Below are 25,889 nucleotides of genomic sequence, written 5' to 3'. Positions count from 1 at the left end.
ATGGCAAAGCGGTTTCCTCTATAGCTTCTTTCTAGTTTTTATCACGGTATATTCTGTTTTTCACTATAAGCGTCACTGGGCCCCCAAATGTCTCCTTGCAGTTTCTACAAAAAGACTGTTTCCATCTTGATGAATCAAAAGAAATGTTTACCTCTGTGAGATAAATGCATGCATTGCAAAGTAGTTTCACAGATAGCTGTTTTCTAGATTTTCTCAGGGGAATTTGATTTTTCACTACAAGCTTCACTGGGCTCCCAAATGTCCCTTCGTAGATTCTACAGAAACTGTTTGCAAATGGCTGAATCCAAAGAAAGGGTTAACTCTGTGAGATAAATGCACACATCACAAAGCAGTTGCACAGATAGCTTCCATCTAGTTTTTATAAGAAGACATTCGGTTTTTCACTATAGGCTTCACTGGGCTCACAAATGTTTCTTCACAGATACCACAAAAAGACGGTTGCCAACCTGCTGAACCAAAAGAAGAGTTTAACTCTTTGAGATAAATCCACACATTGCAAAGGGTTTCACACATAGCTTATTTCTAGTTTCTATCTGAAGATATTCACTTTGTCCTTATGGACCTAAAAGTACTTACAATTGTTCTTTCACAGATTGTACAAAAAGACTGTTTCCAACCTGCTAAATCAAAAAAAAGGCTGAACTTTGTGAGATGAATGCACACATCTCAAAGTGCTTTCACAGATAGATTCATTATAGTTTTTCTCAGGAAATACATAGCTTTTCACTATACTCTTCACTGGACCTTCAAATGTCCCTTCGAGGATTCTAGAAAAAAACTGTTTCCATCCTGCTGAATCAAAGGAAATGTTTAACTCTGTAAGATGCATGCACACATCACAATGCTGTTTCACAGATAGCTTCTTTCCAGTTTTTCTCAGGAAAGACACCCATTTTCACTATACACTTCAGTGGGCTCCCAAACACACCTTTGCAGATTTTACAAAAAGACTGTTTCCAAAATGCTGAATCAAAAGATTTAAATCTGTGAAACGAACGCACACATTGCAAAGTGGTTTCACAGATAGCTTATTTCTAATTTTTATCTGGAAATATCCATTTTTTCCATAGAGTCCTCAAAGGACTTTCAGATGTCCATTTGCAGGTTCTACAAAAAGACTGCTTCCAAACTGCTGAATCAAAAGAAAACTTTAAATCGGTAAAATGAATGCACACATCACAAAGCAGTTTCACAGATAGCTTCTTTCAAACTCAATATATCTAAGACCAAATTCCCAACCTTCCCCTTTTCATTTGTTCCATCAGCAGCCTTCACATTTGCTCAAGCAGAAATCTTAAAGTCATCCTTGACATCTGCTTCTTTCCAGTTTGCCAGGTCTGGATGGTAATACGTGCTTACGAAGGGCATCAGAGATTTTGAGAGGCCACTAGAAGCTGCCATTGCCAAGAAGAGGACAGAGAGATGGGCTTCCACTCTCTTTCCACCCTTTATCCAGAGGGGCCTGCTTTTAGCTGTTTTATTTGTTTATGCTTTAACATCAGCTATTTTTGAACAAAGGGTTTCTTCTGTTTTCTGTTAATTTTTTTTTTTTTTTTTTTTTTGAGATAGAGTATCACTGCCCAGGTTGGAGTGCAGTGGCGTGATCTCGGCTCACTGCAAGCTCTGCCTCCCGGGTTCATGCCATTCTCCATTCTCCTGCCTCAGCCTCCCAAATAGCTGGGACTACAGGTGCCCACCACCACACCTGGCTAATTTTTTGTATTTTTAATAGACATGGAGTTTCACTGTGTTAGCCAGGATGGTCTTGATATCCTGACTTTGTGATCCACCCGCCTCGGCCTCCCAAAGTGCTGGGATTACAGGTATGAGCCACCATGATGGGCCTCTTCTGTTAATTTCTTAATTTCTGTTTGGGAAAATAAAAGTAAATCTTATTTTGCTCTTTCACTTCCTCATAGATCCCTGCCCGCTTTGGAAAAAAGAGTATAAATAGAATTCATTCACTGGAAATATGAGGGATCCGAGGACCCTTGCTGGTAGAACGAAGGCAGTTATTAACCTCTCTGTGCTTGGCTTTTGTAACTGCAGAATAGTATCACAATTTTTATATTGGCATCTTTGTACAGATGATGATTTTGAAACAGCTGTTAAAACACCAGCTTCCATTTCACCTTGAAAGTGAAATACCAATGTTAAATAATGAAAAGAACCATCTCTTAGAATGCCTTTTGCATCTTTTATCAGCTACTGCATTTACTGAGATTAATAAATGTATCTGTCTATCAGCTTAATTCATTTGCTATAAAAGAATATAATCATTGGTAGACACATAGGAGAATTGTCTGGTTTGCCAGGCAGGCACACACAAAGGGTGGACGAGGCATGAATGATCTACAACTACACACAGCTACATTGATACATCTTACAATGTCGAGTGGACGAAGTGAGACACAAAAGAGCGCATGCTGAATGATCCCATTTATGTAAAGTTCAAAAATAGGCAAAACGAATCTGTGATGTTAGAAGCCAGGATAATAAGTTATCCTTGGGTGGATGAGAAGTAGTGACTGGAAGGAAATAAAGGGTATTAGGGAGTTTCTGGGTGCTACTACCATTCTGTTTCTCTAGCTGGGTATTAGTTAACGATGGTTTTTTCATCGTAAGAATTCATTGAACTATACATTTAATGATTTGTGCACTTTTCTGTTTGTGTGTTACACTTTAGTAAACACGTTACATAAACAATTACTATGGTAAGAGTTGGGTGGAGAATTTGATTCTGTCTCCTGAGATAAGTAGGAATATGAATGTAGCTCTGAAACTCAGGCTTGGAACAGAATTGCCAAAGACTGTCCAGTGAGGATCATCTCAGAGGCTGGCACAGATTTGGGGCAGTAACAGTTATAATTATACCTATTTTAATTCTAAGCACCAAAGTAACAGGTGGTACTTGTTGAAAAATTGTACCAAAGGACAACTGTTAAGACGCACATACACACAATAGGAATATTCTGTCATGATTTTGATTGGGGTTTACTGTTTCTGTAAACAATTAAGGCAGCTGCTCGCTTTGAGTGATTCTACTGTTGAGTTTGGCAGGATGCCATATGCAATTATTGAGGATAATGACAAATGCTCCATGAACTATAAGTTTTAACAATCATACGTTCCTTGCTTCATGTATTTGTTGTTATTATTTATGATTTTGGGAAGGTTTCTAAGGATTTCTTTATAGAAAACCATCATTTAACAAAAGGCTTAATGCCACCAGTAGAAACAATTTTACTAGAATAAAACATGACTATTACATTCCGTATAATTAAATTAAATCAATAGATTTAGTTTACTAAATTAGATATTTAAAAATATATATTTAGTAATAGTTTCCAATCCTGGGTCTGCCATTTATTAGCTACGTGCCTTTGAGCCATTTGCTGGCCCCGTTTCAGCCTGTTTTCCTCAATGGTCTTGCTCTCACAGAGTTGTCATGAAGATTAAGTGAGATAATACACATAATTAATGTAGAACACCTGGCATGGGGTCTGCATCCAAAAACTTATTAAATTGTCACTCTCGTTTTTATTAATAGATTAACTACCACATTATTATACATGGTGAAACCGATCATTTATTCAGAAATATTCTGGTTTCAAACATAACATTTGAACAGGGAAAAGTCATAGAAATGCCATGAACTCAGCAAAATCCCTTTTAAAAAAACTTAAATTTGAGAAATTTCTATGTATTAATCAATTATTTTGGTGACTTCAAAAAAGACCACTTCTCTTAAGTACTAATGGTAAAAACAAACAAACAAAAAGATACAAGATAAAATAAAATAAAATAAAATTCTACCCAACTCATGGAATACTAGTGTTGAAAGGCAGCAGAATTTGAGAATTACTGACTGGTTTATTCATTTCTCCCCTACCATCTGTCAGATATCAACATGATCTCTTATAGCAGCCAGCTTTAACGAGCAAAATGTTCTTATCTGTTCTCTTCCTAGGGCTTTAAAGATTAGCACCTTATAAATTTTCCCTCTGCCTCCTTCCTTCTCTTTAGGGGGAAGGAGTGTGCATTAGTAAGAATAGTGGGCTTCAGATCTGAATCTTGGTGCTACTGGTATTAATTGAGTGAATCTGGCAAGTTGCGTAATCCCCCTGAACTTTCTTTTTGATATCTATTTGGTAAGCTTGCAAGGTAAAAATCTGATCATTGCAAGGTAAAAATCACATGTAATAGTTGTTTGCGTCTAAGCCCTAGGAAGCTCTGATACTCGTAAGGTAGAATAATCTATTTGAAATATCAATGAATATGTTTTTGTTTGTGGTACTTCCTCCTTAACCCTGTCTGATTGCTCACTTGGGCAGTCATATTATTGATTCAAGTGAGGTCTGGTAGAGCAGAAATGCAGAGAGAAAGAAAAGAGGCAATTTGTGTTATGAGTTTCAAAGTGCCCATTTTGAAATTGCAGAGATGATAGCTTGAGAAAAAAAATATCCTTAACAGCCTAGAATTGTAGGCACAAAAGCATAGATTTGGAATAATCCATGGATAGTCAGAGCCAGTTTTTCATCCTGCTTTGTTTCCTGGCCTCCAATACTGGGAACTGAAAGGGGAAGAAGAGAAGCAAGAGAGGAGAAGCAATAGAAATAAAAATTGGTTGACCTTTGACACTGTACCCTGCTATGTGTTCCCCAGGTCAATTTCTGAAGGATGGGGAGTATGCTGGAAAGCTCCATGAGTTTGGAGAATCCTAGAACTGAGGGCAACCTGTCTTGTTTTTTTTTATTTTTATTTATTTATTTTTTTGAGACGGAGTCTTGCTCTGTGGCCCAGGCTGGAGTGCAGTGGTGCAATCTCAGCTCACTGCAAGCTCCGCCTCCCGGGTTCATGCCATTCTCCTGCCTCAGCCTCCCGAGTAGCTGAGACTACAGGCACCCGCCACCACGCCCGGCTAATTTTTGTATTTTTAGTAGAGACAGGGTTTCACCATGTTAGCCGGGATGGTCTCGATCTCCTGACCTCGTGATCCACCCGTCTCGGCCTCCCAATGTGCTGGGATTACAGGCATGAGCCACCGTGCCCAGCCCTGTCTTGCTTTTAAGACAGACCTCTAGAAGGCAATAAATGTTATTGAGCTCCCTGGCACCCAGCAAGAGGAAGAAACAATACAGTAGAGGCAGCCTTGTAGTATCTCTGTGCCTAATGTGTCTTGGAGAGCTGCTAAGAGGTTGAGAGAATGAAACCAAGAGATACATTGTTGTAATGGGGTCACTGTCACACAACCATGAAATATTAGGCTCACAGACACTTTGAAGGGTGAGAAGAGTAGGGTTTATCGGGTGAAAAGAGAAAAAAGGGAAAATAGGGACTCTCAAAAGAGCAAGAGTCCTGCTAGTAGTCTTCCTGCCTCTCAGATTGAATCCCAGGTTCCACCTCGGAACAGAAGAGGCCAGCTCTTCCCCGCTGCAAATGGTGTGAACTTCCTGAGGCTTCACCCCCGTGTGCACTCCTCCTAGTGTGCAGGCCGGCTGGAAGTTCTTCAGTGACCTCTTTATACTTGGTTGTCTCAATATCAGGTCTTTTAATGAGAGTGAAGCAAACCTTGCAGTAAGTAGGAGACAGCCAAGATCCAATGGGAATATAGAAGTCCCAACAGAACCCAGCATGGACATTTGATGATGATGTTCTAATGACCAAGGACCGGATCCCCATAGCCCTACATGTCTTGACATTCAGATACTCTCCATGATTTAACCATGGCTGTGGGGAAATGGAGAGGAGATCCAAAATGGACAAAATAAACCATGAAACAACTGAGGATTGCCTAACATTGCAAAGATTAAATTTCCACCATCTAGCAGAATTGAGACACACAAAGAAATGTTCTTGACATGCTAGAAAAATAGACACATTTCCTACCCACTGAGTTCGAGGCCTGAAAATGTGTGCCCATCTACATTTATTTTCTGAACATAAAGAGTTATATGGAACTTCTACTCAGTTCCTTATGGAATTCTTATAGATGAAGCTAATTTTTCTGCTTGCAGCTTTTATGAGAACTGGAAATCTCATCCACAGGCTTGCACTGCTGCTCCCAGTAAAAAATGTTTTTTTTTTCTTTGTGGTTGTTAGAGGCAGACAAATCCCCGCGCTGGGTTACCCCTCCAAAGTTTTCACCCTCGATCCCTCTCTTTAACACAAGTGTGAATTTGGCAGTGGACTTACCTGTTTCTGTAGACAACCTTGTTCGGGTACTTCTTTTCTCAAAAATCATGCCTAAGGACTTCCCTTGCAATAAAGGCAAATACTATAAATCAAGGACAAGAATAGAATTAAAATATATCTTATACATAAATTATGTTTAAAACATATTCTTTATTAGAAAATAAGTAATAACTACCATCAAATAAGTGTTTAAAATATTGTTTAAAAACTGAGTTTAGGCCAGGTACAGTGGCCAATGCCTGTAATCCCAGCACTTTGTGAGGCCGAGGCAGGTGGATCACCTGAGGTCAGGAGTTCGAGACCAGCCTGGCCAACATGAAGAAACCCCGTCTCTACTCAAAATACAAAAAAAAAAAAAAAAAATTAGCCGGGCGTGCTGGTGTGCGCCTGTAATCCCAGCTACTAGGGAGGCTGAGGCAGGAGAATTGCTTGAACCTGGGAGGTGGAGGTTGCAGTGAGCCAAGGTCACGCCACTGCACTCCAGCCTGGGCGACAGAGCAATATTCCATCTCAAAAAAAAAGTGAATATAAAATGTTTTTTAACATACTATACAAATGGGGGAAGAGAACAGTAATTCCAGAGCTTATTGACATGTAATTAGAAAGCAGTATTAATTGATCTGAGTTCATGTGAATTTTTTCCAAAGTATGTTAATATTTCATACTGGAACCACCTTCTTACTTAACGCCATTGAAATCCCCATTCAGTTTTCAATGACCTCGAAGGTGTTTGGTTTGGAGGTGTTTTCTCAGCTGGGAAAATGCTACTCTGTTACAACATGGGGCACTATGACTTCCACTTAGATCAATGATGAAGCCCTAGTGTTTTAGCTACACATTCATCATGCATCCTAATGGGAATACAAAGACTTTGCTTCTGGAAGTTATTTGAAAACAATCTGGAGAGTTTGAAATGTGGGGCGGGGCACTTCCTCCTTCCTCTTCTGTAGAAGGGCTTCCGGATAGAATGAGTTCTGGAACAAATAGATTCCTGCCAGCTAACCTCCCTCATCCACAAAGTGTCAAGAATATAGGCCTGGGCCTGGGGAGACCTTTTCTCCTTATTTCAGGTGTTTTATAGGAACATCAACCCATAGCAGTTGCAGTCACTCCTGTCCACAGTTTCTCTTAGGAGCTTGGAAAGCCAGCCAACTAAATAAAATCAAAGCCATGTCAAACTTTCTCATCCTGAAACCAACTCTTTAAAAAAGTTGAACAAGCTTGGAATATGAAAATGCTTTCACAATTAAGCAGTCTAAATGAAGCTACTGTATTAATTGTGTTTCAAAGATAAATTGCTCAAAATGCAGAATTAAGCTTATAGCTAAGAACCATATGCCATCTCTTCTCCTACCTGGATACCATTAATTGTTTCTTTGCTAAACTAAATGCTTTTTAAAACGCTGTCACATCATTGTGAATTTTTTGACATTATCCTAATGATTCTATATCTGATATGCATCCAAAATTAAAATTTGTCACTAGGAAAAAAAGGATCACTTTCTTCTTCTTCTTCTTTTTTTTTTTTTTTTTTTGAGATGGAGTTTCGCTCTTATTGCCCAGGCTGGAGTGCAATGGCATGATTTCGGCTCACTGCAACTTTCCGCCTCCCAGGTTCAAGCGATTCTCCTGCCTCAGCCTCCCTAGTAGCTGGGATTACAGGCATGTGCCACCACTCCTGGCTAATTTTGTATTTTTAGTAGAGACGGGGTTTCTCCATGTTGGTCAGGCTGGTCTCGAACTCCCGACCTCAGGTGATCCACCTGCCTAGGCCTCCCAAAGTGTTGGGATTGCAGGCATGAGCCACTGCACCCTGCCTTAATTTTTGACTTGATAGAAAATACACAGAGAAAAGAAAAGGGGTATAAAAATAAAATCTTGACAGATCACCTGAGGTCAAGAGTTTGAGACCAGCCTGGCCAACATGGTGAAACTCCGTCTCTACTAAAAATACAAAAATTAGCTGGGCATGGTGGTGTGCACCTGTAATCCCAGCTACTTGGGAGGCTGAGGCAGGAGAATTGCTTGAACCCGGGAGGCAGAAGTTGTAGTGAGCCAAGATTGTGCCAATGCACTCCAACCTGGGCAACAGAGCAAGACTCCATCTCAATAAATAAATAAATAAAATAAAATAAAATAAAATCTTTTCAGACAAATGATTTCTTAGGTTCAATCCAGTTAATAATGAATTTCAGCATTTCACATGAAAAAAGTGCAATGACTTGTCATTCAATAACTGATTTTTATGCTCTTTTGTATGCCTGTATGCTCCATGATAATCAATTACCTTGACTGTAAGGGTTCATTACTTAGCTACTGTTTAAGAATTTTAATGTATTTTCTTTTTCCTCTTTTTTTGGGAAGGCTGCCTTTAAAAAGGCGGACTGATAGTAATGGAAGGTAAAAAGAAAATGTTACATACCTCTCCTTTCTGTTTTATCCTAAATTTCAGATCTGCTGATAGCCATAGCATATATTTAATTTCTTCTCCAGTAAAGTTTTTTAGAGTGAGAAGGTCATGGCCCTTCAGCTGCACTTTATTATGTAGTGGTTGTCCACACCTATAAAAAGAGATTTAAAAAGGAGAAATATGTATTTCAGAAAAAGCCCATGTACTATGGTGATTCATTGTTTTATTGTTGATAAAGCATTCTTTTTCTTTTCTTTTCTTTTCTTTTTTTTTTGAGACAGGGTCTCACTCTGTGGCCCAGGCTGGAGTGTGGGACAATCTAAGTTCACTGTAGCCTCTGCCTCCCAGGTTCAAGTGATTCTCCTGCCTCAGCCACCCAAGTAGCTGAAACTACAAGCACACGCCACCAAGCCCGGTTAATTTTTGTATTTTTACTAGAGATGGGGTTTCTCCATGGTGACCAGGCTGGTCTCGAACTCCTGATCTCAAGTGATCCGCCCACCTTGGTCTCTTGATAAAGCATAGCAAATGCTTTATCTTTTTATTCTTGATAAAGCACAGCAAATCACATATAACCTCATGTGTCTCTGCAAAGTGTTAATGCATTGAAATTTGATATGGCCATCATTTATATTTTATATGTCCAGTATTTTGGATGTTTGACAGAAAAAAAAAATTTGCAAAAAGAGATTGAATTCTTATTTGTTTGAAATAGCCACATGAGTGGCTTTGTCACTTACTAGTCATACAACCTAGAGCAATTTACTTACCCACTCTCTGCTTCTAAATTTCTCACCTAGAAAATTACTATACTAATCTTATAGAGTTGTTGTGAAGATAAAATTATTTAATACATGTAAAGCAGACATTGTCTGGAATATAATAAGCATTTGATAACTTTTAGCTATTATTATCAAAATCATTAGGCTGTACAAGCAGCATTTGTAATGCACAATAGAAAATAACTTCATATTTTCCCCCTACTGCCCTTCAAATCTGTTCTTGGGGTTTGTTCTTTTTATCCCTGGATGAAAATACAATGGACACTGTAGCTTCTCTACTAACTCAGAAAATTACAAAATGCCCTCTGCTTATTTTACTACCTCAAAGAGTCTCAGTAAAATAACATGTAACAAAAATATGATAATAATAATAGTGATTAAAAAAAAAACTTAAGAAATTTACTGCAGGTTAACACCTTTTCCCTTCCAGCTTATGCCTGATTAAAGCTGGCCTCCTCTATGGGGAAAGAGGGGTCAGTGTGCTATTTCCTCTGTTTCCTTCCTTTCAGTTCCTCGAAGTGAAGCCAAGGGAAGATGAGGAGTTAAGAGCCAGCAAAAGCCTGGTTCTGCTCTAGCAATCTAGCATTGGTGCAGGTGTTTCAAACACCTGACTGTCTTGTGGAGTGTTTTTGGAGGTCCTTTGGAGAACCCCCCCTTATCATTAGGAATTGCTCATAGCAGTCTTTGATGCAGACAATTACATTTCCTCTGGCATCCAAGGGAACACATCCAGCCTCTATTTTGCTGAGATTTCCTCCACCCCTCCAGGAGGTCTCTTGGTCATGATCTGAAACAATACCATGCTAGGTCTTTTTTTCTCATTCCCTATTGGTTCACGGGAAGGTCTTCACATTCTTTGCTCTAACAAGTGTCAGGTCCATCCTGGTATAGACTCCATCTTTTTCTGCTATTAGAACAGCTAACTAGCCTGTCCTCCCTACTTTAAATTTCTCAGGTATCGTCCTGACATCAGTTTACTGTGGGCCCTAGTGGAGCCATTTCCTTGGGCTTGAAGTGAAGGAAGAGTATCCCCTTCATGGGGGAGGGGGCATATGATACACAATAGAAACACTCACTATAAATTATCTTCTGATTTCCAACCCCTTTCTTGGTTTCTGCAACACATTTTATAAGCTGAAGGTGGTACCCAAGGGATTCCAAACTGAATTTTGTCTATTTCCTTTGCAATTCCATTTGTAGTGGTCTAGCATCTCACTTTAGAATGAGAGAAGAATCAGTATCTACTGGGCCTGGGCCTGGGCAGAAACCAAAACTGAAAAATATTGATTTTAACATTTTGTTATATTGTTATGACAATAATTGTTATTTGCGGTAATCAGTCTGTAAAATAAGCATCATTTTTCTCTCATCATTCCCAGTGTCATCTGTGTTTAACAATAATTGGTATTTTCTACCATTCGAAATCATAAATAGCCAAAGGCAAATTGTGGTTCACCACATGTACTAAACATTAATTTTACTAGAAGTAAAATAACTGTCACAAAATGATCATGCTTTAATTCTAACCTAATAAGAGAGCTTGTGCTACTTGGGATGAAGAGTTAATCATCTGTTGGGATTTATGGAGGGCTTTTTGCAATGGTAATAAGCTTATAGGTGGGAAAATCACAAATTCACTCAATTTGTTGTTTCCACTGCATGATGTCAGTAACTTAGACAAGTGAATATTGCACTACATATGTTTATTGCAGAGTTGATTGGTTCATTTAATGTTCAGTAGGTGAATAGATATTTTTCGGTAGACATTTTGTGAGACTGAGCCCTTTAGAGGTCTAGTTAATAGGGAAGAGAATTTCCATAAGGATTGAGAGTTTCTGGGTTGGTTGGCTAATTGGTTGATTGACTGATTTTTTTTTTTTTTTTTTTTTTTTTTTTTTTTTTTTTAGACAGAGTCTTGCTCTGTCACCCAGGCTGGAGTACAGTGATGTGATCTCGGCTCATTGCAACCGTCACCTCCTGGGTTGAAGCGATTCTTGTGCCTCAGCCTCCTGACTAGCTGGGATTACAGGCACCTGCCACCACACCGGCTAATTTTTGTATTTTTAGTAGAGACGGGGTTTCATCATGTTGGCCATGCTGATCTCAAACTCCTGAGCACAAGTGATCTGCCCACCTCAACCTCCCAAAGTGCTGGGATTACAGGTGTGAGCCACCGCACCCAGCCAATTGACTGATTTAATCTAAGACATTAGTGACATATTCAACTACAAATAGAAATTAGTGTTTTCAGCTTTTTTTTTTTTTTTTTTTTGAGACGGAGTCTCGCTCTGTCTCCCAGGCTGGAGTGCAGTGGCCGGATCTCAGCTCACTGCAAGCTCCGCCTCCCGGGTTCACACCATTCTCCTGCCTCAGCCTCCCGAGTAGCTGGGACTACAGGCGCCCGCCACCTCGCCCGGCTATTTTTTTGTATTTTTTTTAGTAGAGACGGGGTTTCACCGTGTTAGCCAGGATGGTCTCGATTTCCTGACCTTGCGATCCGCCCGTCTCGGCCTCCCAAAGTGCTGGGATTACAGGCTTGAGCCACCGCGCCTGGCCCAAGTGTTTTCAGCTTATATGTAGAAACAAAATTTTGGTTAACATTCCTATTTCAAAGATGTATTATTGTCTTTGACTTTTAAAAATATGTGAATCATAGGCTCTCCATTTACGGAAATTTCTTTAAAGCAGTGGTCCTCAACTTTTCAGTACGTACCTCTAACAGTAAAAAATTTTAAACATGGATTCATAATGTATGTTTTGTTTGTTTATATGTGCTGCTATACTAAAAGATTATGTACATAACAAAACATAAACGAAAATAAAAATTTAAAAAGTTTAGACTAAGAAGAACCAAATATTTTATTTTATTTTATTTTATTTATTTATTTTTGAGACGGAGTTTCGCTCTGTCGCCCAGGCTGGAGTGCAGTGGCATGATCTCGGCTCACTGCAACCTCTGCCTCCCGGGTTCATGCCATTCTCCTGCCTCAGCCTCCCGAGTAGCTGGGAATACAGGCATGTGCCACCACGCCCAGCTAATTTTTGTATTTTTAGTAGAGACGGGGTTTCACCATGTTGGCCAGGCTGGTCTCGAACTCCTGACCTCAGGTGATCCACCCGCCTCAGCCTACCAATGTGCTGGGAATACAGCACGTGAGCCACCACGCCAGGCCAAGAACCAAATATTTTAAAAATAAGTTTGTAGATATACAAAGACACTTTGCTGGCTAAAGAAGTTTCTAGACAGCCCTTCATTTTCTTCCTTCTACTGAAACCCTAGTAAAATGCTTACACAACTGTGCCCAATATCTCCATCGTAGTCAGCAATTTGATAACTTTGGAAGTAAGGCATTTAGGCAGAAAATTTGTATTTACATACAAATTTTGGTTATGTGTTTTCTTCTGATAATATTAATTAGTAATAATATTAAGCAACACTTGGAATACCAAGTACTGATAATGTTAAGGAGTAAACACTGACTAATATTCATGCATTTTTCAGGGTCAACTGAAATCTTCTGGGGATTGTAAAACAGATTTGCATATGTGGCCTGAAATGAAGGCACGGCAGCTTAACCTTTCTCAATTCACAGTTAGGGCAGATTTGAAAATACTTTTCTTCTGGCATAAGATCCAAGCAACATAAAATTACAGAAAATAAACCTTCTTGACTACATGTCTTACAATAACACATTAATATTCCTTGGCTTAAGACTTCCTCTAATATTATTTTAAAAGGGGAAGAATACTTTGCTGGAAAACCCCACTCCCTCTGTTTCAAGGAATTTGGGAAACATCACTGTAGCTGTTGAACTCACATCCATCAACCACAGGAAAAACCACTCATGAACTAATTTTGAGGCTTTCAGTTTTTTGCCTTGAGTAAAACATTTTACTCAGACTCCTGGTTATTTTGGAGCCCACAAAAGCTGAGTCTCCAAACTGCTATACTTAAAGGATTCAATACCGTCCCCTATTCTCAGCCTCTGCGGGATTTTGTTGTGTGCTCTCACTTCTGAATGCTCACAAGACTACAGGTTTTATTTAAGAGAATGTCGTAGATCTTAGAATTGTGTCGTTCTTGTTGAATCTCAGAGAAATAGAAGTGGAAATGAAAGTTTTGCAAAGAACTAAACTTTTTCTCCCCAGTTTCCATAAAAGGAAACAGGAAAGAGGAGGACCAAGAATACCTTACCTTTTACTACTCCAAAAGCTCCAACTTCCAGTTCTTATTATCCCCAGTAGAAGACAGACTGGAGGAAGTAACAAGTTTCTGGGGCTTCCTCAGCTTTTGTCCTACATACTTAGAAGTTTCTAAGTTGGAGGTGAAATTAAGCTTGTAGTTAGGGTTAGGGTTAATGTTCTGCTGTGGGTTTGCATCGTGAGATGCTGCTGTTTCTATTTCTCCACTGACAGAAGATTTGAACATAAAGGTAGAAAGAACACATAAACATCCTGCTTGAACCTTTCCTTTTTGTCAAGGCCTTTGATTTTCAAATGTATATAGAACAGAAACTTTTATTTCAATATTTTTTCCCTTGGACTACAAGTGATCGGAAAAATCTCTCTTTCTGACTCTAGACTTTCCATGGCAGCAGCTGATAATGTTGCCCTCACTCTTGCTGCCCTCAAATCACATCTCCAATAAATGTTAGCAGACAACCTTCCCCCACCCCAGAGTTTCCTTGTGCCCCTTTGTGTTTTTGTTTGCTGGTTGGTTTTGCAGTAAGGACACTTAATATGAGATCTAGTCTCCTAATAAATTTTGAACTGCACAACGCCATATTGTTAACTATAGGCACTAAGTTGAACAGCAGATCTCTAGAATTTATTCATCTAGAATAATAGAAAGTTTATATCCATAGAAAAACTCCCCATTTCCCCCACTCCCAACTTCTGACAATTGGTATTGTCTGATGTTTTAAATTAGAATCTATGAGTTTGGCTATTTTTGATTCTTATATAAGTAAAATCATATCGTATTTGTCCTTCCTGGCTTATTTCACTTAGCATAATGTCCTCCACAGTTTTTTTTTTTAAATAACACAGGCAATTTTTAATTTGCATGGTAGTGTGTGGGACTGTGAATAGCCATTAAATCTGAAACCATGCAAAGTAACCTTAATATTTAGCGGGAAAACTGTAATTGTTCTGTGACTTTTAAAAAATTGTCAGAACATTAAAAACTTTTTGTCAGCTATAAATGTGTAGGGAAGTGAAAAATAGTAAAACTGATGTATTTTTTAGTACAATGCAATTTAAAACATTAGAAGCATTGAGAATTATAGTGTTTTATTTCCTTGTAAAACTCTATCAAGAGTAATTTGAACAGTGCTTGCTTTCTCATCATAGAACTTATGGTATAGAGCAAGCATCTTTTCTATGTTGTGATAAACTGTCATAATTCTTTCTAAGTTTGGATAAACTTTTAACATTTTCCTTTGCACTTTGAACGCTATGTAATATCTCTGAGAGTTCCTTTAATGTGAAGTGTTTTGCTGGTGTTACTTCTCCTGGGACATCTTCATCCTTTTTGTCACAACCACCTTCTGCAGTTATGTCAATAACTTTATCTTCACTAAGTTCCTCTGGCTGTATATCTACAGTCTCTCAAACAGCAGCAGGGTAACAATCACATAATCAGCTGTTTCTTCCATAACTCGATTTACATTCAATTCAAATTTAACTTCCACTGCTATCACTTTTTTTTTTTTTTTTTTTAACGGAGTCTCACTCTGTCGCCCAGGCTAGAACGCAGTGGTACAATCTCAGCTCACCACAACCTCTGTCTCCCGGGTTCAAGCGATTCTCCTGCCTAAGCCTCCCAAGCAGCTGGGATTACAGATGTCTGCCACCACGCCCAGCTAGTTTTTGTATTTTTTATTAGAGACGGGGTTTCGTCATGTTGACCAGGCTGGTCTTGAACTCCTGACCTCAGGTGATCCGCCCACCTCAGCCTCCCAAAGTCACTTTTTATTTCTCTGCTGCACTTTCATGTACTGCACTGTCATTATCCATTTTTGTAAAATGTCCATGGGTTTATCACTGGGAGAAAAGGAGGCAGCACAGCTATACTCTTTGCTGTCTGTATGCAAACTGTATGACAGATGCACAGTGACCAATCACCAACAGACTTTAAAAGAAGTGATGTAATTGGTCACTGATCATGATGTACTGTGTATGTGTTAGTTACATGGTGATTTGTAGACTGAAGAGTTAGCAATGAAGTTTTTGCTTTATGAATTACTTATAATTAATATGCCACGATGACTGAAATTTGAACTGTGTTCGTAGTGGCCTAGTGTTATTAACTAAACTGTGGTAATTGAAATTTGTTCACGTTGGGATCTTGCAAAGGAAGGGCTGCCTCTACTCCAAAAGTTTTCCGATCACAGGACTCTGATATACCATTCCCTCTGTCCAAAACACTCCTCAGTTCTCAAAGCTGGCTCCTTCTCATTCTCAGGCTGTAAGCTTAAATATCACCTCCTAAGAGATTCCTTTCCTGACTCTACTGTCTAAGTAGTCTTCACTTTACCTTCATTTTGTTTGTAATACTTATCACAATTTTAACATAGATTTATGTGTTTATTTATTGCTTACTTTTACTCTTCTCACTGGATTACATATGATCCACAAATAGCAGAGACCTTTCCTGTTTTATTCACTAATATATACCCAGTGCTTGGTACAGTGCTTGGAATATAGTAAGCATTCAATAAATATTTCTTAAGGAAATGAATAAATGATAATAGGTCTTCAGGGCAAAAGTAAATCTATTTGTATAAGAAAGAATTCAGGCCAGGCGTGGTGGCTTATACCTGTAATTCCACTTTGGGAGGCCGAGGCGGGCGGATCACTTGAGGTCAGGAGTTCTAGACCAGCCTGGCCAACATGGTGAAACCCCATCTCTACTAAAAATACAAAAAATTAGCCGGACGTGGTGGCAGGTACCTGTAATCCCAGCTACTCCTTGGGAGGCTGGGGCAGGAACCCTGGAGGCAGAGGTTGCAGTAAGCTGAGATCGCGCCATTGATTGCACTCTAGCCTGGGTGACAAGAGTGAAACTCCATCTCAAAAAAAAAAAGAAAGAATTAATTCCTAGCAGATTTCTGGGATGAATATCGAAAGATTTGTCATGATGGATTTTCAACATCCTGACCAAGTTCTGATGATAAGAAAAGACATAGGCCAGGTGCAGAGGAGAGAAAACAGTGCACTTTGATTATTCACAATGTCAAAACTTAAAATGAATGCCTTTTAAAAACATCACTTCAGCCGGGCATGGTGGCTCATGCCTGTAATCCCAGCACTCTGGGAGGCTGAGGCGGGGGGATCACCTGATGTCAGGAGTTCGAGACCAGCCTGACCAATATGATGAAATCCCGTCTCTACTAAAAGTATAAAAAATTAGCCGGACGTGGTGGCGGGGGGCCTGTAATCCCAGTTACTCGGGAGGTTGAGGCAGGAGAATCGCTTGAACACGGAAGGCAGAGGTTGCAGTGAGCCAAGATGGTGCCATTGCACTCCAGTCTGGGCAACAAGAAGGAAACTCCATCTCAGACAAAAAAAAAAAAAAAAAAGACAAAATGTATGTTGTGGGAAGATCAAATATGGGGTATGGTCCAGGCTGAACACAAGGCCTGAAAATCACGGAGGATAATTAACTGTGGCCTAGTGTGTTGCTAAAGCTGAAATCGCCTAGAGCCCCACCACTCTGATATAGTATTTGCACTACTGGGAACAATGGTTGGACATATGTATGTGAAACAAGAGTGTACTAATCTTGGATCCTAAGCACGGCACTGTGAGTCAAGGGCCAAAACCTGGAAAACTGGTAAGAACACCTCATGGGGCCAGTGTTTGCTCATATCACCATGAAGACTGAGCTGGAAGTACAGTAACAGTGGACTACACTGATACTTTGGTTCTTTCTTGCCACAAACTCCTTTTGGACAGACTAACTTGTCAGGGTTCTTAGGGACAAAAGCAGTAGAGAGGTAGATACTGTATATCTGGTCATACCAGCATCTGGGGGCTTGAGCGATTAACTAGAATTTCTTTTAAAATTGCACCACAGCTGGCCAGGTGCGGTGGTGGCTCACGCTTGTAATCCCAGCACTTTGGGAGGCTGAGGCGGGTGGATCACCTGAGGTCAGGAGTTTGAGACCCACCTAACCAACATGGTGAAACCTCATCTCTACTAAAAATGCAAAAATTAGCTGGGCATGGTGGCAGACGCCTGTAATCCCAGCTACTTGGGAGGCTGAGGCAGGAGAATCACTTGAACTCGGGAGGCGAAGGTTGCGGTGAGCTGAGATTGCACCATTGCACTCCAACCTGGGCCACAGAGCAAGACTTCATCTCAAAAAAAAAAAAAAAAAAAAAAAAAAATTCCACCACAGCTAGTGAAGGGGGGTTATGCTGTTTATACCACCGAAAAATCATTAGAGTGGTCACCACCTTTCTCAATTCCATCCAGGAGGTGGGGCAGGAAATGTTAGCTTGGGAAAAAGAGCTGTTTTTCATAGATATCAAAAACTAACCAGGAAAATTTATCACTGGAAGGAAAGCAAATACAATGGTCCCAGTTTAAATTCCTATCCTGTTTACTCTCTCCTCATAGACCTCCCCTTGGCTCCAAAATGGAGTTGCCACACCGCTTTCCTAAGCTACATAAAAATTAGAAGAGTTCCACAATTGTACCACATTAAGACAGTTCTGACATACGCCTCCTTTTTTTTTTTTTTTCTGGTCTGTATCAAGCATTTTCTTGCTTTTGAGTGAAAAAGCCACGCTTGAATTAGCCAGGTAAGACTGCTGGCATCAGTGGCTATTAAGTTCCCCCAGAGACCTCATTCTTCAATAGGAGGCAGCCTGCTCTGGTTCACAAGCACCAGAACCAGGGCCAAATGCATTATTCGAGTCTCCTGTAAAATGCTTGCTTTTCTTGTACCAAAGTATACAAGAAGTAAATCAGAGTAAACAATAAATCTCCTTGGTACACCAGACATAAACCACATTATTATTCTTCAGCCTGCACATAAGAGGGAGGATACAATGTTGTAGCAAACAATGAGAAGCACGTACAAATATTCCATCAAAACTGCCACTGCAGTCTGGTCAGAGCCAGAGCCCTTGAAAAAGGCAAGACTAGTTCCTTATATTCATTTTATTCCTTGAAAAATAATTAGAGATTTTTTAACCCCAAATCACTGAATGCTAAGAAGCTAAGCCAAGGTAATAAGAGATCCTTGTATTAACTTTACCCAAATATCTTCCTAGCTACAAAATGGAAGAGTATTCGCTACTGGCAGAATGAAGCCTTTCATTGCTAGTGTCTGCATTTTCCAGCTCTGGTAAACTGGAGGGTGGGAGATACTTGGACGTATTCCCTGGTATAATTGTATTTTATTGGAAGAGAAAGTGCTTGATTTGAGTAAAATGTGGTCAGTCAGAAACTGATTTTGCCAGAGTAGGAAAAAATTCAGTGTTAAATGATACTCTGATCCCCATGGACAATTTGAGATAAAGACTTTAACTTCTGGAGATGTAAGAAGGGGCCAATGGGCCTTATGGCTGAGGTTTTTATGTTTCTTTAACCTTGCATTAATGCAAGAGCTAAGGCATGTTTTCTTATGTATGCTTTTTTTCTTTACTGAGATATTCTGACTGTACCTAAAAAAGGATATTAGGCAAAAAGGTAGATTGGCCAACTTGATCAATTTGAAGGCATCAAAGTAATATAAGCAGTGAAATGAAAAGAGCAGTGCCTTTAAATATTTGTAGTCCTAGTTCAGCCCAGATTTAGGAATAAACAATGGCCTTTGGAAGGTTATTTGCCATCTCGAGCCTCAATTCTTCATCTGAAAATTTAAGAAAGTGAACGAAATCAGCGATTCTCTTTGTCTATGTCTTCCCCACACTCATGAAGTTTGTAAACTGGAGCCACGTGAATTTTCAGTGGCCTGACTTTAATTATATCCCTTTCTTTCCTTCTCAGAAAGGCATATTAGAAGGCATGCAAGAGAAAGGAGCTGTATTTTCACACACACACACAAAACCTTGCAGTGATCCCACTGATGTGAAAAAACTCACAAATTATTTCCAAATTTATTCTTATTAACAATAACAATAATAATGTATTAATAAAAGTTTACTTGAAACCCTCCTTACCGTTGCCACATACCCATATGTGATATAAATTATTGATAGAGACAGGAGGCAGCCAAGGGACCCCCACCCCGCAACCCCCAGCAAAATCCCACATTCAAGCCTAAAACAGCCTGTAGGCTGAAAAACAGGACTGCCTGTCCTGGATGAAACCCACCCTTTCCCCTCACTCCCCTGACTGATTCTTTCTGAATAATGCCCACCTTCACACTGGGAGGACAGGGTGGGGCCTTGGGGAAGTTCGCACTGCAGCGTTTGGAGATGGGAGGAGCAGGGCCTCTCCTGTTCCGGTGTGGTAACCTGGTATTCAGTCTGTGAGATGGGGGCCTGTTAACAGGAACCCTTCTGGCTTTGCTGAGTTTTTTCCTTTTCACCCAATAAATTCCGCTCCCCCTCACCCTTCAAAGTGTCTGTGAGTCTAACTTTTCCTGGTCGTGTGAAAAGAACTCAGTTTTTCCTACAACGTTATTATTGATCACTGAATGACTAGTCGTTTCTAAGATACCTTAGATCATTAATAGTCTAAAATTGTGAAACTTCTCCTTATCTGAAAATTGAAGAATTCAGATAAAGGCTAACTTTCTGCAGACCTACTATTAAAGGTCTGGAAACCTGAAACTGTCAAAAATCAGTGGCTTATTTTATCTAAGTTAAATTACTAAATTACTAAAAATAGGAAACAAATTCCCCTGTTGGCCAAGGAAAACATCATGACCTCATTCAACTTTTGGTCCCTTCTCTTATATGATTTTCTGAAGTGAAGTGATTTTTTTTTTTTTTTTTTTTTTTTTTTTTGAGACAGAGTCTTAATCTGTCACCCAGGCTGGAGTGCATTGGTGCGATCTCAGCTCACTGCAACCTCCGCCTCCCAGGTTCAAGTGATTCTTCTGCTTCAACCTCCTGAGTAGCTGGGACTACAGGTGCATGCCACCAGGCCCAGTTTTTTTTGTTGTTGTTGTTTTATTTGTTTTTTTTTTTTTTTTGTATTTTTATTAGAGACAGGATTTCGCCATGCTGGCCAAACTGGTCTCGAACTCCTGACCTCAGGTGATCCACCCACCTCGGCCTCCCAAAGTGCGGGGATTACAGGTGTAAGCCACTGCGCCCAGCTGAAGTGATGTTTTTAAAAGGCATCCATTTTAAGTTTTGACATTGTGAATAATCAAAGTGCGCTGTTTTCTCTCCTCTATTCGAGAAGATGAATGTCTTATAATCACGTTGTCTGGATGTCCACGTGCGTATGGATGGGCAAGTGTGAGAGACGGGGGAACATAATGAGTTATGTGAGCCCTTATAGAGGTCTGGAATGAAATACCTGAGAACTCGTCACCTCTGGCTCCAGTCCATAACCTCCACAGAATTGGGTGGCTTAGCTCAATATTCTCTGAAGAAATTTCTATTTGTGAGATGAAATTGAACTGCACTTACAAATTTGTCTTTTCTGATAAAGAGATTTTTTTTTTAGTGGTTTCTTAAAAAGCTCTAAATGGTTTCCCTAATAGGCAACGAATCACAGGACATTCTCTATTATCCAAACACAGCAAGGCTTTAGAGCCTTGTTTACGACATGGAAAGCCTGTGAATTGGGTGTTTTCAGCAGTCTTGGTTTCTGATCCTATCGATTTTGTTTAAAAAAATTTAACTGACTCAAAGTGATTGATCCAGGGGCTGTGTGGATGGTTTCAGCCTCATTTAAGCTATTATTTTATCATGTCCATGACGATATGACTGCTCACTTCAAAACTTCAATTCCTATTTTGTGGCACTATCAAACTCTAACCACATATTTCCTATTACTCTGGAGTGTAAACTCACGTGGTATGTTACATAATAAGGGCCCTCCACCTTTCCCAAGAGATGTGGGAGAAAAAAATCACTCAAATCCCTGTGAAAGGCTGAAAATCAAAGTAAAAATACAGAACAGGCAGAGCTGACAGGGAGTTTTTCTCTGTTGTTGAGGGCTTTGTCAAAGGTTATAGGTCTTGTTGGAGATGAGAAACTCTGAATTTATCTAGCTGACAGGTAGTGCAACTAACCAATAGAGTAGGAAAGAAAAATACCTATGCCACGTGAGAATGCATGTCGAAACCATGTCAACATTATCTCATTTTTCAATTGAGACTCACGCTATTGAGTTTCTAACAACATGGGTGACTCGAGGCTTTCACACTTTCAAATAGAAGGTTTGGATTTGGGCTGATTTAGCCGTACTTTTGCGCCAGCCCCCATTCACTGTGAGAAATAGCTAGCCAGGATTTTCAGAAGTGTAGTCTGGCTACTGGATATAGACAGTAGTGTATTAGCAAATACAAAAAAAAAAAAAAAAAGTCCAACTATTTTGAAGAGGTTTTACTTGCAAAATTTAATCCATGATAATTATTTTACAAATCAATTATCACTATAATTATCAAAGAAGAGTATAAGTTTAAGTTCCAGGCTTTGGTTATTCATTCAGTTGGGTGTTTTCAACTCAGTGATGATTCCTTGTTAAAAACTATAGAATAAAATGTCATCATCTTTTTTATCTGATATAACTCAGTGTAATGGAATACTAAAATAAATAATGAACATTGGTCTGTCACATTTTAGGTTTCATGTACATTATCTCACTGATTATCACTAGACTATGAATTCATGTAGCTGAAGTGTGTTTTTACATTATTTACCACTGTATCTCCAACTCCTTGATAGGACATGGCACAAAGTAGATGTTCAATTAATATTTGTTGAATGAATGATTGAACTACCCTGCAATGTAGTCAGAACAGGTATTATCCTTTTTTCCATTTTATAGGTGAAACAACACTGCAGAAAAGTTTAGTGACTTGTTCAACGCCATATAGCCAGCAAGGGTGGTGCTAGGCCTTGAACCTGGTTCTTTAGACTTTTCCCCAGGTTGTTATCTGATCTAACTCTGGCACTAATTGCTAAACTCCATAATCATTCTGGGCTTTTTTTTTTTTTACTTTATACTTAAAACTGGAGAAGTGAAACAATTTCAATTGAATATTTGAGCTGTCTAAGAAATAAAAATCACAATTCCTCCCAAAATAAAATAAGAGAGGGCATTATTTCATGGTTCTGAGGTCTCAGCTAGGTCTAATATTATGGGCTTAATTTACAATATTATTTACAGTATCATTCTGACTTCTGAGAGCCTTATAGTCACTAAAGAAGTAGTGCTAATGGTGGAGTCCAGAGAACCTAGAACTATCAGCTGGTCCAGAGAAGGGATGCCCAGGGCCACTATCACAGGTCCACTTCCTAATAATAAAAGAAAACTTCAGACCAAAAGCTTCTTCCTTAAGGAAGTCAGGGAGGTTGCTTTAGGTTATAAAGAGGCTCTGAAGAAATTCTATTTCATTATTAACGTGAAACTGTTCTAGAAGCTTTCTGGTAGTGATGTCTCCACCTGATGGCCTTGTTTACCCAGCTAACTCATGTCCCCTGTTCCCTTCCCCTTTCCCTTCCCCACCGACACACCACACCATCTTCAACCACATGCGCAATGGTTGTAAGCAGGATGTAAACTTTTATAATGAATTCATTGGAGACAATCTGCTTTACACACGCCAGCAAGAATTTCAGGGATGGTTTTCAAACTTGTATTTTATTTTAAAATGTCATTATCCCCATCACGTATAAGACTTCTTTGCAGCAGCTTTGTCGGTATTTATTAGTTGCTACTTGGAGTCTGTTTTTTCAAAGGAATGGATTAGTCTCAACACCTTAGAGTGATATATTGTTTTCTAGCAAGCCCAAATACAAGCGGAAGGCCCTGTGTAAATTACTTCCCCTAATTTCCTTCAGCCACTTGCTTGTTTAGAATGTACACAAAGGAAAGATGTCAAGAACGTTTAGTCTATTATACCCGCCATGGGCGGCTTCCCCTACAGCACACGGTGAAATCTGATTACAGAAGGACTGAGAAATGAAAGTTCCGCTGGAATTAGAGGCAGCTGTCTCAGATGAGAGTAAAGCAGAGCGTGGCACTACACTCTGCGGAAAGAGGCCTTACTGTAGAATAGAATTGTATGCATCACCATGATTCCTAAATCAAACCCAAATCTCTGACCATCACTTACCGAAAATTTCGAACCACGAAGCTGTGACCATTTCTAAAAGCTGCATTGTTCAACAGGATCCTCAGATTAAACAGCATCTTCTTTTAATACTGAAAAGGATGATTCTATGCTCTTGAAAACTCCACAGCAAGTTAGCCAGTGGGGGCCACCTAAAAACTAAGAAATGTGTTCAGTTGCAGTGAGGGAGCAAAGGTAATATCAGCCTTCAGCTTCCTTATCAAAGTCCCCTGGTTAGAGATACTGCAGGGCAGAGTGCAGGAGCATTTGAACTTCATGCCGAACTCCACCACTGTGTATTTTTTTTGGGGGGGGGGGAAGAAATCCTGACTCTTTTATTGCCTGGCCTCCTCATTTTTCAAAATATATTTATACTGTCACATGCATGTACAAAATCAATTGACAAGTACTCATTGAGCATATAATATATGCAAGGCACTGCAGTACTGGCTGCTGTGAAGATGCGTAGAAGTAACTCACTCAGAAAATGCAAACTGGCATTGCAAAAACACAGAGGTAGATGTGACAGCCCTGAGTAGTACTATTTCCATTTATTTCACTTTTCTATCTCTAATTGCCAGTCTTTCCACAAAAACAAATACAAGTGCCCTGGAAGCTATTTTGGGGGTACAAGAAGATAGAGAAGGTATAGTAAAAAATATCTCAGTCCTGGAGCTTCCTTTGTGCCTTGCACATAAGTCTTCAATAAAGAAATAATTGCTGGCCAGGCGTGGTGGCTCATGCCTATAATACCAACACTTTGGGAGGCTGAGGCGGGCGGATCACTTGAGCCCAGGAGTTTGAGACCAGCCTGGCCAACATAGTGAATCCCCGTCTCCACTAAAAATACAAAAATTAGCTAGGCATGGTGGTGCACACCTGTAATCCCAGCTATTTGGGAGGCTGAGGCATGAGAGTTGCTTGAATCCGGGAGACAGAGGTTGCAGTGAGCCCAGATTGCACCACCGTACTCCAGCCTGGGTGACAGAGTGAGACTCTGTCTCAATAAAAAGACAGAAAGAAAAAGAAAAGACATAGTTGCCTATTGATTCTAACAGGAGCCCACAGTCAGTACAAGTGGTAAGTGGGGATACCATATACTCCTCCCCTAGCAGCCTATTCAGATCACTAGGGGGCCATCTGCAACTTCACATTTATTCATTCATTTATCCTCAGTTATAAATCAGATGATTTGAAGTCAATTCTGTATCAGATACCGGGCTACACTGAAGTTTCAGAGAGGGAAGATGACATCACCTTTGCAGAGTTCACAGTTCAGTAAAGGTAGTATGATTTATAAACAAATATCCATAATACAAGCCTGTAGGAGAGGTCCAGACAAAATTGTCCAGCTTCATTGAAGCGGGAAACCTCTAAGGTAGGAAGGGTAGGAGGAAGGAGAGGAGAGGTAGGGGTAGGGCTGCCTCTTCTGGTCAATTTATATGACTTTAGCAAACCCAAGTAAATATTTGCCAGACGTTTGTGGGATTCCAAAAAGTGTTAATTAAAAACCAACTATGGCCACCTCAGGAGCCGAGATGTTTGTGATGTCATAATTAATACTAGTAGACAAATTAATATTGACACCATTTCCTATGATGTGAGATGAAGTGAGGGGAAAGACTGACATTTCCAAACCTCTACCAAATCTTCCGTTCTGGAAAGGATATTCCAGGCAGAAGCAACTGCTTGCAAAGGCACAGAGGTGAGAAGGGAGAGAGTGACTTTGAAAACATAATAAAGCATCTCTGAAGAGGCAAACAAGGCCAGTTATTGAATAGATTTCAGAGAGCAAAAGTGCTCCACATAATAGAGAAGTGAAATAGAATGTTTGCATGGAGACTGAGGGAGATGAGGCCAAACCACAGGCTGATATAAAGCCCATAGCTTGACCCCGTATCTTCACTGAACTGTGCTAGTCATATACACAACTCATATTGGTAATGCTTGGGGAGAAATCAAGAAGTGTCTGCAGTTCCATGCTAGAGAGTACAGGCAGCATTTTGAGATGCCAAAGCAATTCACAAACCCTCCTAATGCTACGGATGCAGGATCTCAAAGCCAGAGGGAACTAAGAAAAAGTTAAGACACCAATAACTCCTAGAGAAATTGGAAAAGGGGAGCTGCACCACAAGTGGGATGAAGTTAAAAGCAATTTCACTGAATCTCAAAAGGCAGGACATCTCAATGGACTTGTTGAGGGGTAGATTTCAACTACCCATCTTC

At 39.8% G+C, this 25,889-nt stretch overlaps 1 protein-coding gene across 1 annotated transcript; it reads right to left on the bottom strand.

Annotated features, from left to right (window-relative positions):
- Positions 1 to 227: 227 nt before the first annotated feature.
- On the bottom strand, positions 228 to 23,922 carry LOC698302 (ornithine transcarbamylase, mitochondrial-like). Its single transcript, XM_028826209.2, has 4 exons — positions 23,667 to 23,922; positions 8,639 to 8,777; positions 6,217 to 6,298; positions 228 to 467 (listed from the first exon to the last, which is right to left on the bottom strand). The coding sequence occupies exons 1-4, from the start codon at positions 23,741 to 23,743 to the stop codon at positions 373 to 375; spliced, it is 393 nt and encodes a 130-aa protein (XP_028682042.1). The 5' UTR covers positions 23,744 to 23,922; the 3' UTR covers positions 228 to 372.
- Between the last annotated feature and the right edge of the window lie 1,967 nt (positions 23,923 to 25,889).

This window comes from Macaca mulatta, chromosome 9 (genome assembly GCF_049350105.2).
Source record: "Macaca mulatta isolate MMU2019108-1 chromosome 9, T2T-MMU8v2.0, whole genome shotgun sequence".
Taxonomy (NCBI): Eukaryota; Metazoa; Chordata; class Mammalia; order Primates; family Cercopithecidae; genus Macaca; species Macaca mulatta.
Note: the sequence above shows the minus strand (reverse complement) of the source record. Positions and strands in the feature narration are given on the sequence as shown.

Coding starts and splice junctions, on each gene's coding strand:
- LOC698302 (XM_028826209.2), bottom strand. CDS start 23,743: ATGCTGTTTAATCTGAGGATCCTGTTGAACAATGCAGCTTTTAGAAAT. Junction 8,778..23,666: donor TTCGTGGTTCGAAATTTTCG/GTAAGTGATGGT, acceptor CTCTTTTTATAG/GTGTGGACAACCACTACATA. Junction 6,299..8,638: donor GGATAAAACAGAAAGGAGAG/GTATGTAACATT, acceptor CTTGATTTATAG/TATTTGCCTTTATTGCAAGG.